At 36.0% G+C, this 15,651-nt stretch overlaps 1 protein-coding gene and 1 non-coding gene across 3 annotated transcripts in view; both read left to right on the top strand.

Annotated features, from left to right (window-relative positions):
• LOC122487748 (B-cell receptor-associated protein 29) overlaps positions 1–15,651 on the top strand; it is a 56,425-nt gene that overhangs the window by 8,129 nt on the left and 32,645 nt on the right. For both annotated transcript variants that reach the window (XM_043588606.1, XM_043588605.1), the window contains exons 4-6: positions 1,489–1,639; positions 3,283–3,418; positions 9,785–9,893. In XM_043588606.1, the coding sequence (XP_043444541.1) occupies positions 1,489–1,639; positions 3,283–3,418; positions 9,785–9,893 (396 nt within the window). The remainder of the gene's footprint in view (positions 1–1,488; positions 1,640–3,282; positions 3,419–9,784; positions 9,894–15,651) is intronic.
• On the top strand, positions 13,061–13,192 carry LOC122488865. The gene has a single exon (XR_006298776.1). It is a non-coding gene; the product is annotated as a small nucleolar RNA U109 (small nucleolar RNA).

Raw genomic sequence — 15,651 nt, 5'->3', positions numbered from 1 at the left:
ATAAATCTGAAAGCCTACATGAAGTGGGTAATTTTGTAGAGAAATATAACTTGTCAGATGAATGCTAGGAGATACAGAAAATTTAAGCAGACCAATTTTCCATAGAAGAATTATAGAAAGTTATAAAAAAGCTACCTCCTTCAGAGAAGAATAAAACCAGATAATTTTGTAAGAAATTCTACCACTTTGAAAGAGCAGATGTTATTAACGCTGCTTAAACTGTTCCAGAATTTGAAGGAAAAAACTTTAAATTTTATGAAGCTAGAGAAAGGCAAACTCTATAATTGAAAATAAACTAAAACAAAAGTATATATACGGGTATATATATGTATATATGGGTATATATATGTATATATACATATATATATGGGTATATATATACATATATATATATACATATATATACATATATATACCCATATATATATGGGTATATATATATATACATATATATACCCATATATATAATGTCAGTATAGCCAAATATTTCTAAAATCTCAGTGAAGTCATATTAATATTACTAGTATTAACAAGTTATAATATATTTTTTTTAAGTTTATCTGAGAGAGAGAGTGCAGGGGAGGGGCAGAGAAAGAGGGAGACAGAGGATCCCAAGTGGGCTCCATGCTGACAGTGGAGAGCCTGATGCGGCGCTCGAACTCTCAACCTGTGAGGTCATGACCTGAGCCAAAGTCAGACATTTAACCGCCTGAGACACCCAGGTACCTTGATGAGTAATAATATATTAATAATATCAATGTTACTTTAATAATATTAATTTAAGTGACCTAATATTACTTTAATAATTACTATAATGATTTGATGATATTAAAGAAATAATAGATATAATAAAATGCTAATACAGAATGAAAAATAGGATAGTCTCTTGCCATTGATTGCAGTGGAAGATGACCTATATACTATCGTCAACAGGTTGAATTTTATTCAGCCTATTAGGGATAGAAAGAGTGAAGGATAACAGTTTGCAGTGTAGCTGGAGATGAGAGACAGTACAATGATAATAAGTCCCAGCTGAATAGTAAAAACAAAAACAAAAAAACCTGTTACAAAGTTTGCCACTAGCATCCATTTACAGAACATCTCTTTTGAGCATGTGTCCTCCCAGGTGTTGTAGAGGAAAAGACAAAAAGAGAACCTGTCCAAAAAGTCCATTATTTAAAAGTTCAGTTATTTTCAAACTTGTTTCCTTCTTTTTTTTTTTTTTTTAATTTTATTTTAGAAAGAGAGAGAAGGGAGCATGGGCAGAGAGAGAGGGAGAGATAGAATCTTAAGCAAGCTCCACGCTCAGCTTGGAGCCCAGCATGGGGCTAGACCATATAGTCCTGCGATCATGACCTGAGCCGAAATCACAGGTCAGATGCTTAACCAAATGAGCCACCCAGGCACCCCAAAACTGCTTTCCATTTTAATAACAATTTTATGTTATTAAAAACTAAATAATGTTTTTTTTTTCTTTTTCTCTAATAGATGCTGTGAGAGAAGTAAGGAAATACTCCTCTATACCTGCCATTGAAAAAGGCTTAAGCAGTAAACCTGGTGCCTATGAACATGCACAAATGAAACTTTTTAGGTCTCAAAGGAATCTTTACATTTCTGGATTTTCATTATTTTTCTGGCTGTAAGTTTTTAAGCACAATTTTATTTTATTTTATTTTATTTTTAATTTTTTTTCAACGTTTTATTTATTTTTTTGGGACAGAGAGAGACAGAGCATGAACGGGGGAGGGGCAGAGAGAGAGGGAGACACAGAATCGGAAACAGGCTCCAGGCTCTGAGCCATCAGCCCAGAGCCTGACGCGGGGCTCGAACTCACGGACCGCGAGATCGTGACCTGGCTGAAGTCGGACGCTTAACCAACTGCGCCACCCAGGCGCCCCTTAAGCACAATTTTAGAACATGATTTATGTTTCTCTAACTCATTTTTCCTACTCACAGATCTTTTTTTCTACACTGTTTAGTATACTGACATCACCATAAAAGAAAGCCGATGATATACCCAAATAACCAATAGCCATTATGACTTGTAGGCTAGATGGGTGCAGAAGGCCCTGCATGATCTGGCCCCTTGTCTCATACTGTTCTCTGACATTTACATCACTTCCACCCACACTGCCCTTCACTGTTCTTTCATTCATTCTTGCAACAAATATTTATTGAGTACCTAACTTCTTCCTGCTTCAAGGTCTTCGCACCTGCTTTTCCTTCTCCCAGAACTCCCTGCTCTTCCCTGGCTAATTTCTATTCATCCTTCAGCCCCTTTCACAGAGAAGCCGTTTGTGTGACCATCATTGCCCCCAAAGCAGGTAGTTTCTGCTGTGTGCTCTTTTGAGTATCATTCATGTTTGCAATTAAATACCGTTGTAACTCTTGCCTCACCAACTAGAACCCAAACTCCTTGAAAGACTTTGTCTCATTTGCTGCTATGTCCCCAGTGCATAGCATAGTGTTTAACACTTAGCAGTTCCTAATACCTACTAGCAAAGGAAATACCTGTTGAATGAATATTTGAAGATATTAATTTCTAACAATGGAAGTTACCCATAAACAAATGTGAATGACCAGTTTTCAGGCTTGGCCAACCTCACACAATGCTTTTTAAATAGCAGATTTTGAGGTGGTAGGGGAAAAAAAAGAACCAAAAGAGCAAAAACGACTTCACTTACTGACCTGCCACACTATCTAAAATTCTGTTTCGGGACTTACTGACCTGCCACACTGTCTAAAATTCTGTTTCGGGACGTCTGGGTGGCTCAGTCAGTTAAGTGTCCCGACTTCGGCTCAGGTCATGATCTCAAAGTTTGTGAGTTCGAGCCCCACATCAGGCTCTGTGCTAACAGCTCGGAGCCTGGAGCCTGCTTCAGATTCTGTGTCTCATTCTCTCTCTGCCCCTCCCCCACTTGTGCTCTGTCTCTCTAAAATAAATAAAAATGTAAAATAAATTTCTGTTTCTACTCCTCATGGCCTCTAAAAAGAGGATAATGAACAAGTACTGCTGAACTGATCTTCCAAGTGCTAGTCTTGTAACAGACTACAAAGGAATGAGACACAGCCTTGTTCTGACAGAAAGACTTGGATTTACAAAGAGAGAGAGAAAGAAGGAAGGAAGGAAGGAAAAGAAAGAAACATGTCCTCCTTAAACATCTCCCTCCACCATATCCATACCTAAAGGAGAATCATTTGACAATGACTTTTTATCTTAGATCGCAATTCCTAAAGACTAGTCTAGTTATACATTAATCTGATTTTTTTTGTTTTGTTTAGTGTGTTGAGACGTCTGGTTACCCTTATTACTCAGCTGGCTATAGAACTGTCAAACAAAGGAGTACTTAAATCTCAAGCAGAAAATACTAATGAGGCTGCCAAAAAATTCATGGAAGAGAATGAAAGACTAAAACAGGTATTTATTTAAGTTTGCTTTTTTAAAACGTGTGTAAACGGGGACACCTGGGTGGCTCAGTCAGTTGAGCATCCGACTTTGGACGTAATGATCTCACGTTATGTGAGCTTGAGCCCCGCGTCAGGCTCTGTGCTGACAGCTCAGAGCTTGGGGCCTGCTTTGGATTCTGTGTCTCCCCCTCTCTCTGCCCCTCCCTTGCTCACACTCTGTCTCTGTCACTCTTAAAAATAAATAAACATAAAAAAAATTTTAATATGTGTAAATGTTGTTGGTTTTCCCAAGGTATATTATTTTTCAGTATCAAAAAGAGCATTTTTAGGGGCGCCTGGGTGGCGCAGTTGGTTAAGCGTCCGACTTCAGCCAGGTCACGATCTCGCGGTCCGTGAGTTCGAGCCCCACGTTGGGCTCTGGGCTGATGGCTCAGAGCCTGGAGCCTGGTTCCAATTCTGTGTCTCCCTCTCTCTCTGCCCCTCCCCCGTTCATGCTCTGTCTCTCTCTGTCCCAAAAATAAACAAACGTTGAAAAAAAAAATTTTTTAAAAAAAGAGCATTTTTATAATTTGTAAGCAAAAATGACCATAAATAGCAATACTGTTCTATAAAATGATTGTTTCAAAAGTGTCTTATTATCCTTTAGATTTGTTTGTTCTCAGTTTCCCTCTATAGTAGATTAACACCATTGAACCTGTTTCCTATAATCGAAAAAAAAATATTCTGGGAATATGGTTTTTAATTCCTTTATTACCATTAATTTTAGTTCATAACCTAAAGCAAATCTTTATAAGTCTCTATGTTGCCATTTCCTTTTCAGTTAAATTATTTTTTAAGTCATTTTTAAAAGTTGTTTTGTTTTAAATGTTCATTACGTAGGAAGCAGAGGAAAGTAGTTTATGCTAAGACTGATAACTGCATATAGTATTTTTTTTTAACGTTTACTTATTTTTTGAGAGACAGAGACAGAGCATGAGCTGGGGAGGGGACAGAGAGAGGGAGTCACAGATTCCGAAACGGGTCCAGGCTCCGAGCTGTCAGCATAGAGCCCGACGTGGGGCTCAAACTCATGAACCACAATATCATGACCTGAGCTGAAGTCAGACACCTAACTGACTGAGCCACCCAGGTGCCCCTGCATATAGTATTTAAAATCTTTAATTTGGCCATGCTGCTGATACTACTACTTTGAGAACCCTATGCTGTAATTGCCCTGCCATTCAGGGAGAGTGTATATTAGGTACTAATATTTTCGCTATTAAATAAAATAAATGAATAAATAAATGATAGCTACAAAATTATTTGAGGTATTTTTTTTCTTAAGTGTAAAATTTAGGAGTCAGATCTCATAGCTTGAATGTTTGTAGTTCATCTTAAGCTCTGTAAGTTTTGTTAATTGTATTTCTTAGAAAAAAGTGCCAATGGAACCATTCAGAAGTGAAACAAATTTTCTTGAAAAAAAAAGCATTCCTAAAATAATCCAACAAGATGATTTTCCTATTGTAAATTAATGAAATGCAAATAGTCAATTATGTATTATACCAAGTTATATTTATGTAAAAAGTGTTGATTTAACAGTAGAGAATTAAAATACTTAATCTTAAAGCCTAGCCTCCTATAGAAAGAACTATAAGAACCACCTTGTATCTATTCTAAACGAACAAGCCAATACATAATACGACACAAGGCTTTCCAGAACCTATTAGGTAAGGCAGAACTCACTGCAAAAAAAACTGTGTTTGATGCTACAGTATAATGATCACCTATTTAGAACCCATGTTTTATTTCTAGTGATGTCTGCCTTATTTTCCACTACAGACAAAAGGTAAAGAAAGACCTTTTTTCATATAAAACAGCACTGAAGGAGGTTTCTTTGGGGCAGGGGGTTGAAACCAGCATCTTTTAAGGAAACTTTTAGAGAATGAGCACCAGTTTTTTTTTACTTTGTTTTATTCTGTTTTGAAAAGGCATTGGTCCATAGATGTCTTGTAAATTTCCCTTTGTAGTAAATATAGTTCTGGGAAATCAAGCTCTTGGTATTTCTGTATTCAAAAGCAAACAATAAGTCATTTTTGCTTTTTTAGAATGTTTCAGTAGCAAAATCAGCCTCATTTTGTATCTCAATATTACTTGCTTCATTTTCCATCCTTTGATCTCACTTCACAGTGGCAAAAATAAAAACAAAACCCTCAAAGCTTTGATTAATACATGATGGCTAAACTCAAAAGCACACAGCCTTGTATTTGTAAACTTACTGTGTACCTATCTTGATTTAAAATTGTGCCCATCATGTTAGAGTTATGAGTTCTAACTACCAACAGAACACTGCCTTTTTCCTCTCACTCTTTAGTTGATTTCCTTTTACTCTTCAGCTCTAAGAAAATGGAAAGCGTTTTTGTGTAGTTTGGGTTCTAGTATGTTGAAATACACCATAATTAACATCCTTAAAGTAGTCTTGTCCTTCAAAAAAAAGTAACCTTTCTCAAACCATTTTTGGAACTCTTGTTTTGGAATTGTTTTCACAATGAGTTACCTTTGCAAGGAAATTTACTTAATGACTACAGATTCTTTGATTCTCCCACAATTTCTCCCTTTTCTTTTTTTTTTTTTTTTGTTTTTTTTGTTTGTTTGTTTATTTGTTTTTTGTTTTCCTCTCCTTTGATTCCATGCTGTCCTGGTTTCCTGCTTCCTGTGTATCTTGACCCAGTCAATGGCCCTAGGTCATCTGAGATGTACAGATTTGCTGAGCTAAACCTAGTACATGTGAGGGAGAAAATTTGTGAGTTGTACATCAATACTGTCAGTGCCCAGAGTGTAACTAATTGACCAAGAAAAGCCAGAGGTCAAAATATGAAAGATAACTTCTGTTTTAAGATACTTTGTGTAGATTTTGAAATACTAGCTCAGAAAAGATAAAATTAGTGAAACAATTCTTTATTCCGTGTCAGAGACACCTTATTGAATGGAAGGCACTTTATCCTGAGATCCAAGACACTTAGGTACCAGTCCTAACTCTATCAATAATTAGCATTGTGTTCTGGGGCAAGCCACCTTGTATGTTCTGAGCTTCAGGGTTATAAATAGCGGCTAGCATTCTGCTGGGTACTGCTTCATATGCTTCACAGGAACGTGTCAATTCTCGCAACAACCCCACGAGGTTGGTGCTGTTATTATCTGCATTTTATACACGAGGAAGCGGAAGCATAGTGTTAAATGACTTGCACAAAACCGTTCAGCTAATAAACCACAAAAGCAAGATTTGAATCCAGGCAGAGTGGCTCTAGAATCCACACCCTTAACCACATTGTTTTGTGACTTTTTGTTACTCTTATAAAATAACTTGCAGATGGTGCCTGAGACCCCTTTCTGTTCTGACATTCAGTTCATTAAGTGAAACAGTTATGAAAGACCAATGAACTTTTAATTTAACTGCTTTAAAATGACAACGGTGATGGAGCTTTATTTCTTACTAGTTTTTTGTCCAGCCCTTGCCAAGGTGGTATAAGGTAGGTGGACAGTGAGCACGTGCAGGATTGTAGCCAGTGGCTAGCTATTGAATTTCAGTTCCAGGGCTCTTGGTCTTTCTCCAGCATCAAGTCACACGTAATAAATTTAGACAAGTTTGCAGGTGCAATAATGAAAGCTTATTTACAAGACCAACACAAATCCACCTTTTCCAAGTCAATGGCATAATAATTCAAGCAGTCAGTGTAAACATTCCTGCAACTCAGTGGTTCTCTTCCAATTTGGGTAATCACTGAAGACTGTGTGAACTGAAATCAGTGAAATAACAGCTAGGATTATTTTGAACTTGAAGTGGCAACAAATTTATAGAGATTTGAAAAAATTCTTGTTTCTGCTCTTTAAAAAAAAAAATTTTTTTAATTTTGAAGATAGGCAGTTCCTTAAGTATATACTTCAGTTTTTTTGTCTCCTAACAATATTAGAGCTTTTGTTCTTTCTTCTGAGCTGCCTAATATCTGTTATAACACATGGATACTGTATTTGATCTTGTGCTACCATTTTTATGTTCTTGTCTCATCCTCTCCATTAGATTGAAGTTAGGTGAGAGCAGAGTCCATGTTTTTCTTACATTTTTATCCCTTATATCATCTAGTTGTAAAAATTGTAATGTATTTGCATGTGGCCCATGCTCAGTAGAACTTGGTGAGTTTCGTTTATTGCTTACATGAGAAAAGGAATCACCTTGCAGTAGAAATTCTTTTCTGTCACTTTGTCTAAAATTGTCCTAAGCTGGGGCACCGGGGTGGTGCAGTCAGTTAAACGTCCGACTCTTGATCTCAACTCAGGTTGTGATCTCTAGTTTTGTGAGTTCGAGCCCCGCATTGGGCTTTGTGTTGACAGCTCGGAGCCCGAAGCCTCCTTTGGATTCTGTGTCTCCCTCCCTTTCTGCCCCTCCCTTTCTCGCACTCTCTCTCTCTCAAAAAAAAAAAAAAAAATACTACCGCTAATGTCATCCTCAATGGTTAAAAACTGAGAGCTTTCCTGACCTTAGGGATGTCCACTCTCACTTCTGTTATTCAACATAGCATTGGAAGCCTTAGCCTCGGCAATCAGACAACATAAAAGAAATAAAAGGCATCCAAACTTTTGCACTCCTGGTGGGAATGCAAACTGGTGCAGCCATTCTGGAAGACAGTATGGAGGTTCCTCAAAAAATTAAAAATAGAACTACCATACGACCCAGCAATTGCACTACTAGGTATTTATCCACGGGATACAGGTATGCTGTTTCGAAGGGGCACATGCACCCCAGTGTTTATAGCAGCACTGTCAACAATAGCCACACTGTAGAGAGAACCCAAATGTCCAGATGAATGGATAAAGAAGATGTGGTATATATTTACAATGGAGTATTTCTCAGCAATCAGAAAGAATGCAATCTTGCCATTTGCACCTATGTGGGTGGAACTAGAGGGTATTATGCTAAGCGAAATTAGTCAGAGAAAGACAGATATCATATGACTTCACTCATATGAGGACTTTAAGACACAGAACAGGTGAACATAAGGGAAGGGAAGCAAAAATAATATAAAAACAGGGAGGGGGACAAAACATAAGAGACTCTTAAATATAGAGAACAAACAGGGTTGCTGGAAGGAGGGGTTGTGGGATGGGCTAAATGGGTAAGGGGCATTAAGGAATCTACTCCTGATCATTGTTGTACCATATGCTAACTAACTTGGAAGTAAATTAAAAAATAAATAATTAAAAAATAAACATTAAAAAAAAATTGTCCTAAGCTGCTTTTTTACCTGACTGTGGAAGCTGTCAGTGTCAAGTTACTGCCACTTTAAATAACCCATGCCAATGTGTAAGTATTTTATTTTTCAACCATTAACCTAATTTACCTTTCGTGGTAACTTAATTTTTTTTTTAATTTCTTTAAGATAATTCAGCTTCTTAATTCTTTTTTTTTTTTTCAACGTTTATTTATTTTGGGGACAGAGAGAGACAGAGCATGAACGGGGGAGGGGCAGAGAGAGAGGGAGACACAGAATCGGAAACAGGCTCCAGGCTCTGAGCCATCAGCCCAGAGCCCGACGCGGGGCTCGAACTCACGGACCGCGAGATCGTGACCTGGCTGAAGTCGGACGCTTAACCGACTGCGCCACCCAGGCGCCCCACAGCTTCTTAATTCTATTGACAATGATGGTTTCCTTCTGATATACAGAATTCTGAAATATTTTAATATTCAGATCTTAATTTTTCTTGCCTAAAAAAGAAAATCTACAACCAGATAATAAACATTTTAAAAACCAGCATAGATTTCAAAATAGAGCATTGTAAAAGATTAATAAAAGTAATTTGGGGACTGTTCAATGACTATTCAAAATTTGGTAAAATTTTCCAGGCATAGAGCTGGCCTTGTCATTTTACGCTTATCCATCCTGACATTATACTCTTTTTTCTTTTTTTTTTTTTTTTTACAGATGGGTCTACATAAAAATAGTCTTGAGTAGACAGCTCTGTAATTGGAACATAATGGTTTACCAATTAATATACTCAGAACTGTTTTTTTTCCCTTAGATTTACATCACACACATAATGGAAGAAAAGGCATCACATTATTTACCTAAGTACTTTTTGAAAATATAATTTAATTATAGCCCAACCAGAAATCCTTATTTTCATTTCAGAGATTCAACCTTAGTAAGAAGAAATATTTTTTTGTTTTTTTGCCAAATATCAAGTTTCCGCAAAAGTATATCATAGAAAATTATAAAATACTTAAAGGATAAAGAATAAAATAAAGACCAATAATTTTAAATACGTTATTCAGCCTATGTCCTGAAATAATACCTCATTGTTGCCATATAAGCTTACTTCTTTCTATAACTCTCTTTTCTGATAGCTCTTGAAAAACTATGTCAATGAAGAGGAACATATTTTGGAAGCAGAAAATAAAACACTAATAGAAGACCAGGAAAAACTGAAAACTGAATTAAAGAAGACTTCAGATGGTAACTTTGTGCGCATGTGTAAAAGTGGAAAGAGTGGCATGATATCTTATGCTGTTAAACTTCACTGTTTTTCCTAAAACAAAACTAATGGCTCAGTGTTCTTCTGAAGAAAAGACTAAAAGTGACCTATTTATAAGTTCCTGCTCAAATATGAAGATAAAACATGGTTTCAGCCAAGAGAAACATACTCTGTTATACAGAAAAACATGTAGGTGTTTCAGATCTGTGTTGTAAATACAGATGTTCCTGCCTTAGTGAAAGAGCTCTGTTCTGGAAAAGTTGCTTGTCAATACATTTTTGGAAAATGAGTCACATTTTTCCATTATAGTATGTTGCTCCTTTGAAAGAAGCAATCGCAAGAGGACAGTTTTGGTTACAGGAAAATCTATTGCTTATCTCATACCCTGATATTTCCTACCTGCCAGATGTAAGGAAAGCATTCCTTGAAAAGAGATGGATAGTATAGAGTCAACAGCAATCTGGGATGCCAGCTGCCAGTTTGAATGGCTTATTCCAAAATACATTTCAGTCAGGAGTTGGGAAGGCAGCTGTTTCTGCTGTTTTTTGGTCTTTGAAAAATAATTTTGACAGCATTTTCTTTTTCTTTGTCAAAGAAAAAATTGTTATTTCTTGTAGCCACATAACATAGAGAAGTAGGTACCCCAAGTCCAATGTCATCCCAGGAAACTCTGAATAAAAATTTGTGGCTTGACCCCTGGGCAGCATGCTTGCATATAACAGATATTCGTTGATGTTGTCCAGACAATGGGGGACCTCTCAGCCAGCCAGAGTTAAAATAATGATCAGTGCATAGACCTTCTCTGATCTCAAATCTCTTCCACTACTTTATGTGGGAGGTAAATTAAAAAAATGTTCAGTGACTGAATGAAGGACCTGCTTTATACCATTTGTAAGTTTATATTTTTTTAAAAAGATCTTGGCTTAGTAAAAGTTTTTTTTTTATAATATAACTTGCTTTTATTGATTATACGTTTACAATATTTGGATAGAGTTTACTTTATCAAGATGTATTTGAATTTGATATGAAAAGCCCAGAGATAAAAGCTTATTCTGTAAAAACAAAACAAAACCAAAATCCGTAGGATATTTCATATGATATAAAATTCTTTAATCACTTTCCTACTTCTTATTTAACGTGAAAAGATTTCTTTAGAGGCAGTAAGTTAAAAAATCAGTTACTCTTCTAGACAAAGGTAATGTATTATGTGGTTAGTATAGTATAGCCCCAAATTCCTTGTTGGTGTTGTTCTCTCTTCTGTCATTACAAAAGATTTGGAACATGATCAAGAAGTTTTAACATTTATATGAATATAAATGTAGTAATCACCTACCGTCTGTATTAGACATTTAAGAAGAGAAGCAGTATTCTTTGTTTTTTTTTTTTTTACCCAGCATAAAATATTGCTGCTGCTAATCCTTTTGAAGAATGCAAGGAACTATTTCCAAAATACCTTTAATTAGAGTAAAAAAAAAATTGTTGCAAAATCGTGCTTTTTTTCATACCTGCCCTGGCATAATGTAAAAAGGGTGGTACAAAAGTAAAAGACAGACAATCGGGTATTTGCTCTGCTAAACCTCTCTTTGGCGAGTTTAGTTTCTTTTTCCTTTTCCTTTGAAAATCCCAACTCTGAGATATTTTGAACTTTGCGTAAGTCTGCATAAGTCTGAGTTATAACTCTACACCTAATATTATTTTAAAGTAATGTGAAGAAATTCAGGACTTCTTCAACAGACAGTTCAGATGTTTGAAGCAGCTGAACTCTGATAATATAGGCGTTGTGTTTATAATCTGATAGCAAGAGATACCAGCAGAATTCTGTGTTTAAAGTGTAGACTGCAAACCTACTTTCAAAGTAATCGGAGTCGAGGTCAAAGCAGATTTTACCTGCTTGAGCACGTCCTGTTAGGTTTCTGCAAGATGTGTAATATTTTATGAACACATTTTATCTACCCAAAATTATTATTTTACACACAGTGTTAATGACCTTGAGAAGATCAAAGTTCCATTTCTGAAAGAGATATATCTTTGGCTATGGTCTCTTGACGTATTCCAGTCAAATTCATTAAAGCAAGAGCTAAGAAATTACATAAATTAATAGTGCAAGATTCAGATGAATTCACTAGCACAATGCTTTGTACCAGGTACCATTCAAACATAGCCATTGATTTCTCACATTGAGGGTATTAAGGCTGACGGTGCTTAAGAAATGTTTCAGAGAGTTCTTTTTTTATATTTGAAAATTGAGTAGAAAAGCAATGTGGTTTGTCTTTTGATGAAGGCAAATAGAGTATTTTCAATGTGAATTTTCTTACCCTTGGTGTTTGTTTAATCCAAGTGAAACATTTTCTCCAAAGTATACTAGTGGAGATAAAGTGTAAATATAAGTGTTTATTTAAACTGGTTAGCCTCAAGTTGGAAAAGTGGTGTTCCAAAAGCAGTGGTAAGAATATTCTATTAGTAGTGCCAAACACTCCATCAGTTTTTAATCACCAGCTCAGATTTGGGCCGGAGTTAGTAAATTGTCTGTGCTTCAGTGCAGTAACATGGCCCTAGTCATCCAAAAGAGAGCATGCATGTCCCAAAGCACCTAATTTATATTCAGGACTAACTTAGTCAGGTGTAAGGACCTGATCTGTCATTTTTAATGATCTGTTTAACAATAACTCTGATATCCCAGTATGTGGAGTAATTGGGAAAGGGCACTGCCATGAAAAATGAGAACTTAAGCTTTGAAGAATTTACAAAGCTCTCAAAATTAGAAAGAAAAAAAAAAGCTCTCATAATAAAAATAGATCTTGTATGTGATGGAAAACTTTATGATGTCTGAGGAGATTGACTTCAAAAGAGTTTCCCAAGATAGCTACTGGTTTTTATTCTTACAAATAAATACCTTCTTGGCATTTATTCTTATTAATAAATACCTTGTCGGTATGTATTCTTATAACAAGATGAAACATGCTGTTCAATCATTGCATACATTCAGGCAATGGTAAATGTTAGATATGATTTTAAAAGCGGTTGAGTTTTGGGGCACCTGGCTGGCTCAGTCAGTAAAGCATGTGACTCTTGACAGCAAGGTCATGAGTTCAAGCCCACATTGGGCTTAGAGCTTACTTTAAAAAAAGAAAGTGATTTTCCACAAAAGTTTCATGTGGAAATGTCTCCTCATTCCTTTATGAGCAGGACTGTATTCATAGCATGCTGCATTTTAAAAGGAGTGCTCAGAGCCATCGATCTTACAGTAGAGATTGAATAGTAGCCTGTATCTCCTGCATAAAGGGGAAAAAAGAAGAAAAGACAAAAAAGTGATTAGAGCAAATTTCTTGACCCTGGCTTTATCCTCCCTCCCTCCTCTTTCCTTCCCTCCTTCTTTTCTTCCTTCCTCTTTCATTCCATCAACAATTTTTTTAAAGAACTTTTCAATTATTTATTGTGAGATCTTTTAACATAAAATAAGACATAAGCTTTTTTTTTTCAACTTTTTTTTTTTTTAACATTCATTTTTGAGAGACAGAGCATGACAGGGAAGGGGCAGAGAGAGGGAGACACAGAATCTGAAGCAGGCTCCAGGCTCCGAGTTGTCGGCACAGAGCCCAAGGCGGAGCTCGAGCTCACGAACTGTGGGATCATGACCTGAGCCAAAGTCGGACGCTCAACCGACTCAGCCACCCAGATGCCCCAATACGTAAGCTTTTTATACAGATTTAAAACTGAGGGCTTTCCACTTCCTTACAGATGAATTATTTGAGCCATCTATCTATCTAAAAATAAGTTGTCAAAGTCCAACATAAGCATGTTTTCCAGTTGAAAATTTTTGTGAGCATCAACTGTCTTTAATTTGCAGCTATATCAGAGGCACCATCTAATTTTAAAGTTAATACTTTAAAAAATTGTTAGTTTTGGTCATATTTTTTGCTTTATTTTAATGAGTTTTTATGATTTGAATGAGAAATTCAAACTTTTCTCCTCTCCTTACACATCTGGAAGTTTCTGCCTCTTTGCCATCACCTTCCCTTCTCTTAATAACTGAAGAAAAGTCCATATTAAAAAATAATGGTACAGTTTGTATGATGGGTGTGACAATAGGCAATATGTAACTTATAGTACATTAAGTAAGCAAAAAAAAAAAAAAAAGTGCACCAAACTATTAATAGCAGTTATCTTTGGCATATACAAAGAATTTTTTTTTTCTGCAGTTGAAATTATTTTCTGTAATGAATTTCTTTTACTTGTATAGTGGAAAGGGTCAAAAAAACACCCAAAACTGTTTTTCCCAAATATCCAGGTAATCTAAGGCATTCAGTTTTTAGCTTAAATTATCTAATCGATTGACTCTATTCTCTACTTGGGGAATAGATACTACGTATTAGGAGTTGTGTAACCTTTACTAAGTGACCTGGGTCACAGTACAAAACCTGAAAATACATGAGATCATTCTGGTCAAGTCACTGACCCTTTTTAGGCCACAGTTTTCTCTTCTGTTAGGGAACAGGCTTGTTAACCTTTAATGTCTGTGTTATCTCCAAATAATGTAATTAAGCAAAAGTGACCATCAAGAACTGTTTTCATTGTGGCTTTTTGACCCTTCAAATTGTATTTATTTTTCATTCGAGAAAGCTTTTCACCGTAAGTTACCTTTCTCCCAAACTGAAGTTCAGCAGGTGGTTAATTAAGCCATATTCCTCACAGGAGAAAAATGCTTCGTGTAGGCTTAGAATCATTAGGACAGGGCCTGGCATGTTTTATACACCCATTAGCTCATAGCCCAAGTGTGTTGTATGGAAAGGAGCTACGAATCGTAACTCTCTTGGGTGGGACATAACTATTTCTCACTAGGTTATAGTGTGGCTGTTTGTTTAGAACATCTCCTAGAACACAGATATGGAATAATCAAACTGCTGGAAAGGAGAAATGATTTAAGTAAAGAAAGCATTACATTATTTTCATTATAAATATTAAGGAAATAAAAAATGAGAGTAGATCTTTAGAGCTTTTCTCTCCGAGCGTCTTTCCTTAGGGAATTATAACACAAAGTAGTCTCTGTAAGGCTTAAACGGGGTACTGAATTTTTTTTCTTTTTTTCTTTTATCAGAATGTCCATATACATAAATCCTAAAAGTCAAAAGTACTACAAGCCTTACAATGAAAAACAGCACTTCCCTGAGACCCATCTCCAGAAACAGCTACATTCAACTCATTTAGCTATTTCTTCTGATATTCACCTCCAGATTTCTAAATGCAATGTTTAGGTAGCTATTTTTTGATCTTTCGGTGTGTGGGATTTTATCTTTGACTCTCTTACGCGGAAGACAAGCACTCAGCCCTTACATCTTTCCCAATTCCTTAGACACACTTCCATCCCCCTATCACTCCCATATAAGCATATCATAATTTTTATTACATTATTATGATTATATATCTATCATTCATCATCGTCATGAGGACCCCTTTGCCTTTTTCCTGTGTTGATACCCTCTTTCCTGGATTCCATGCCTTCCATTTTTTATGTATTCTCTCCTTTTGGTAGAACATATCATCTAGTAGAGTACATGAAAGATAAACAATTTGAAGCCATGAATGTCTGAAAATAATTATTTTCTGAAATAACTATCATTATTTTAGCCTCACCCTTGGTTGAAAAATGTTGAACCTCAGAAATTTGAATGCAGTGCTCCATTACCTTCTTGATTCTGTTGTTTCTGTTGACATGGCCAGAGTCATTCCAGTCTTTTTATA

Source organism: Prionailurus bengalensis, chromosome A2 (assembly GCF_016509475.1).
Source record: "Prionailurus bengalensis isolate Pbe53 chromosome A2, Fcat_Pben_1.1_paternal_pri, whole genome shotgun sequence".
In the NCBI taxonomy this organism is placed as follows: Eukaryota; Metazoa; Chordata; class Mammalia; order Carnivora; family Felidae; genus Prionailurus; species Prionailurus bengalensis.
Note: the sequence above shows the minus strand (reverse complement) of the source record. Positions and strands in the feature narration are given on the sequence as shown.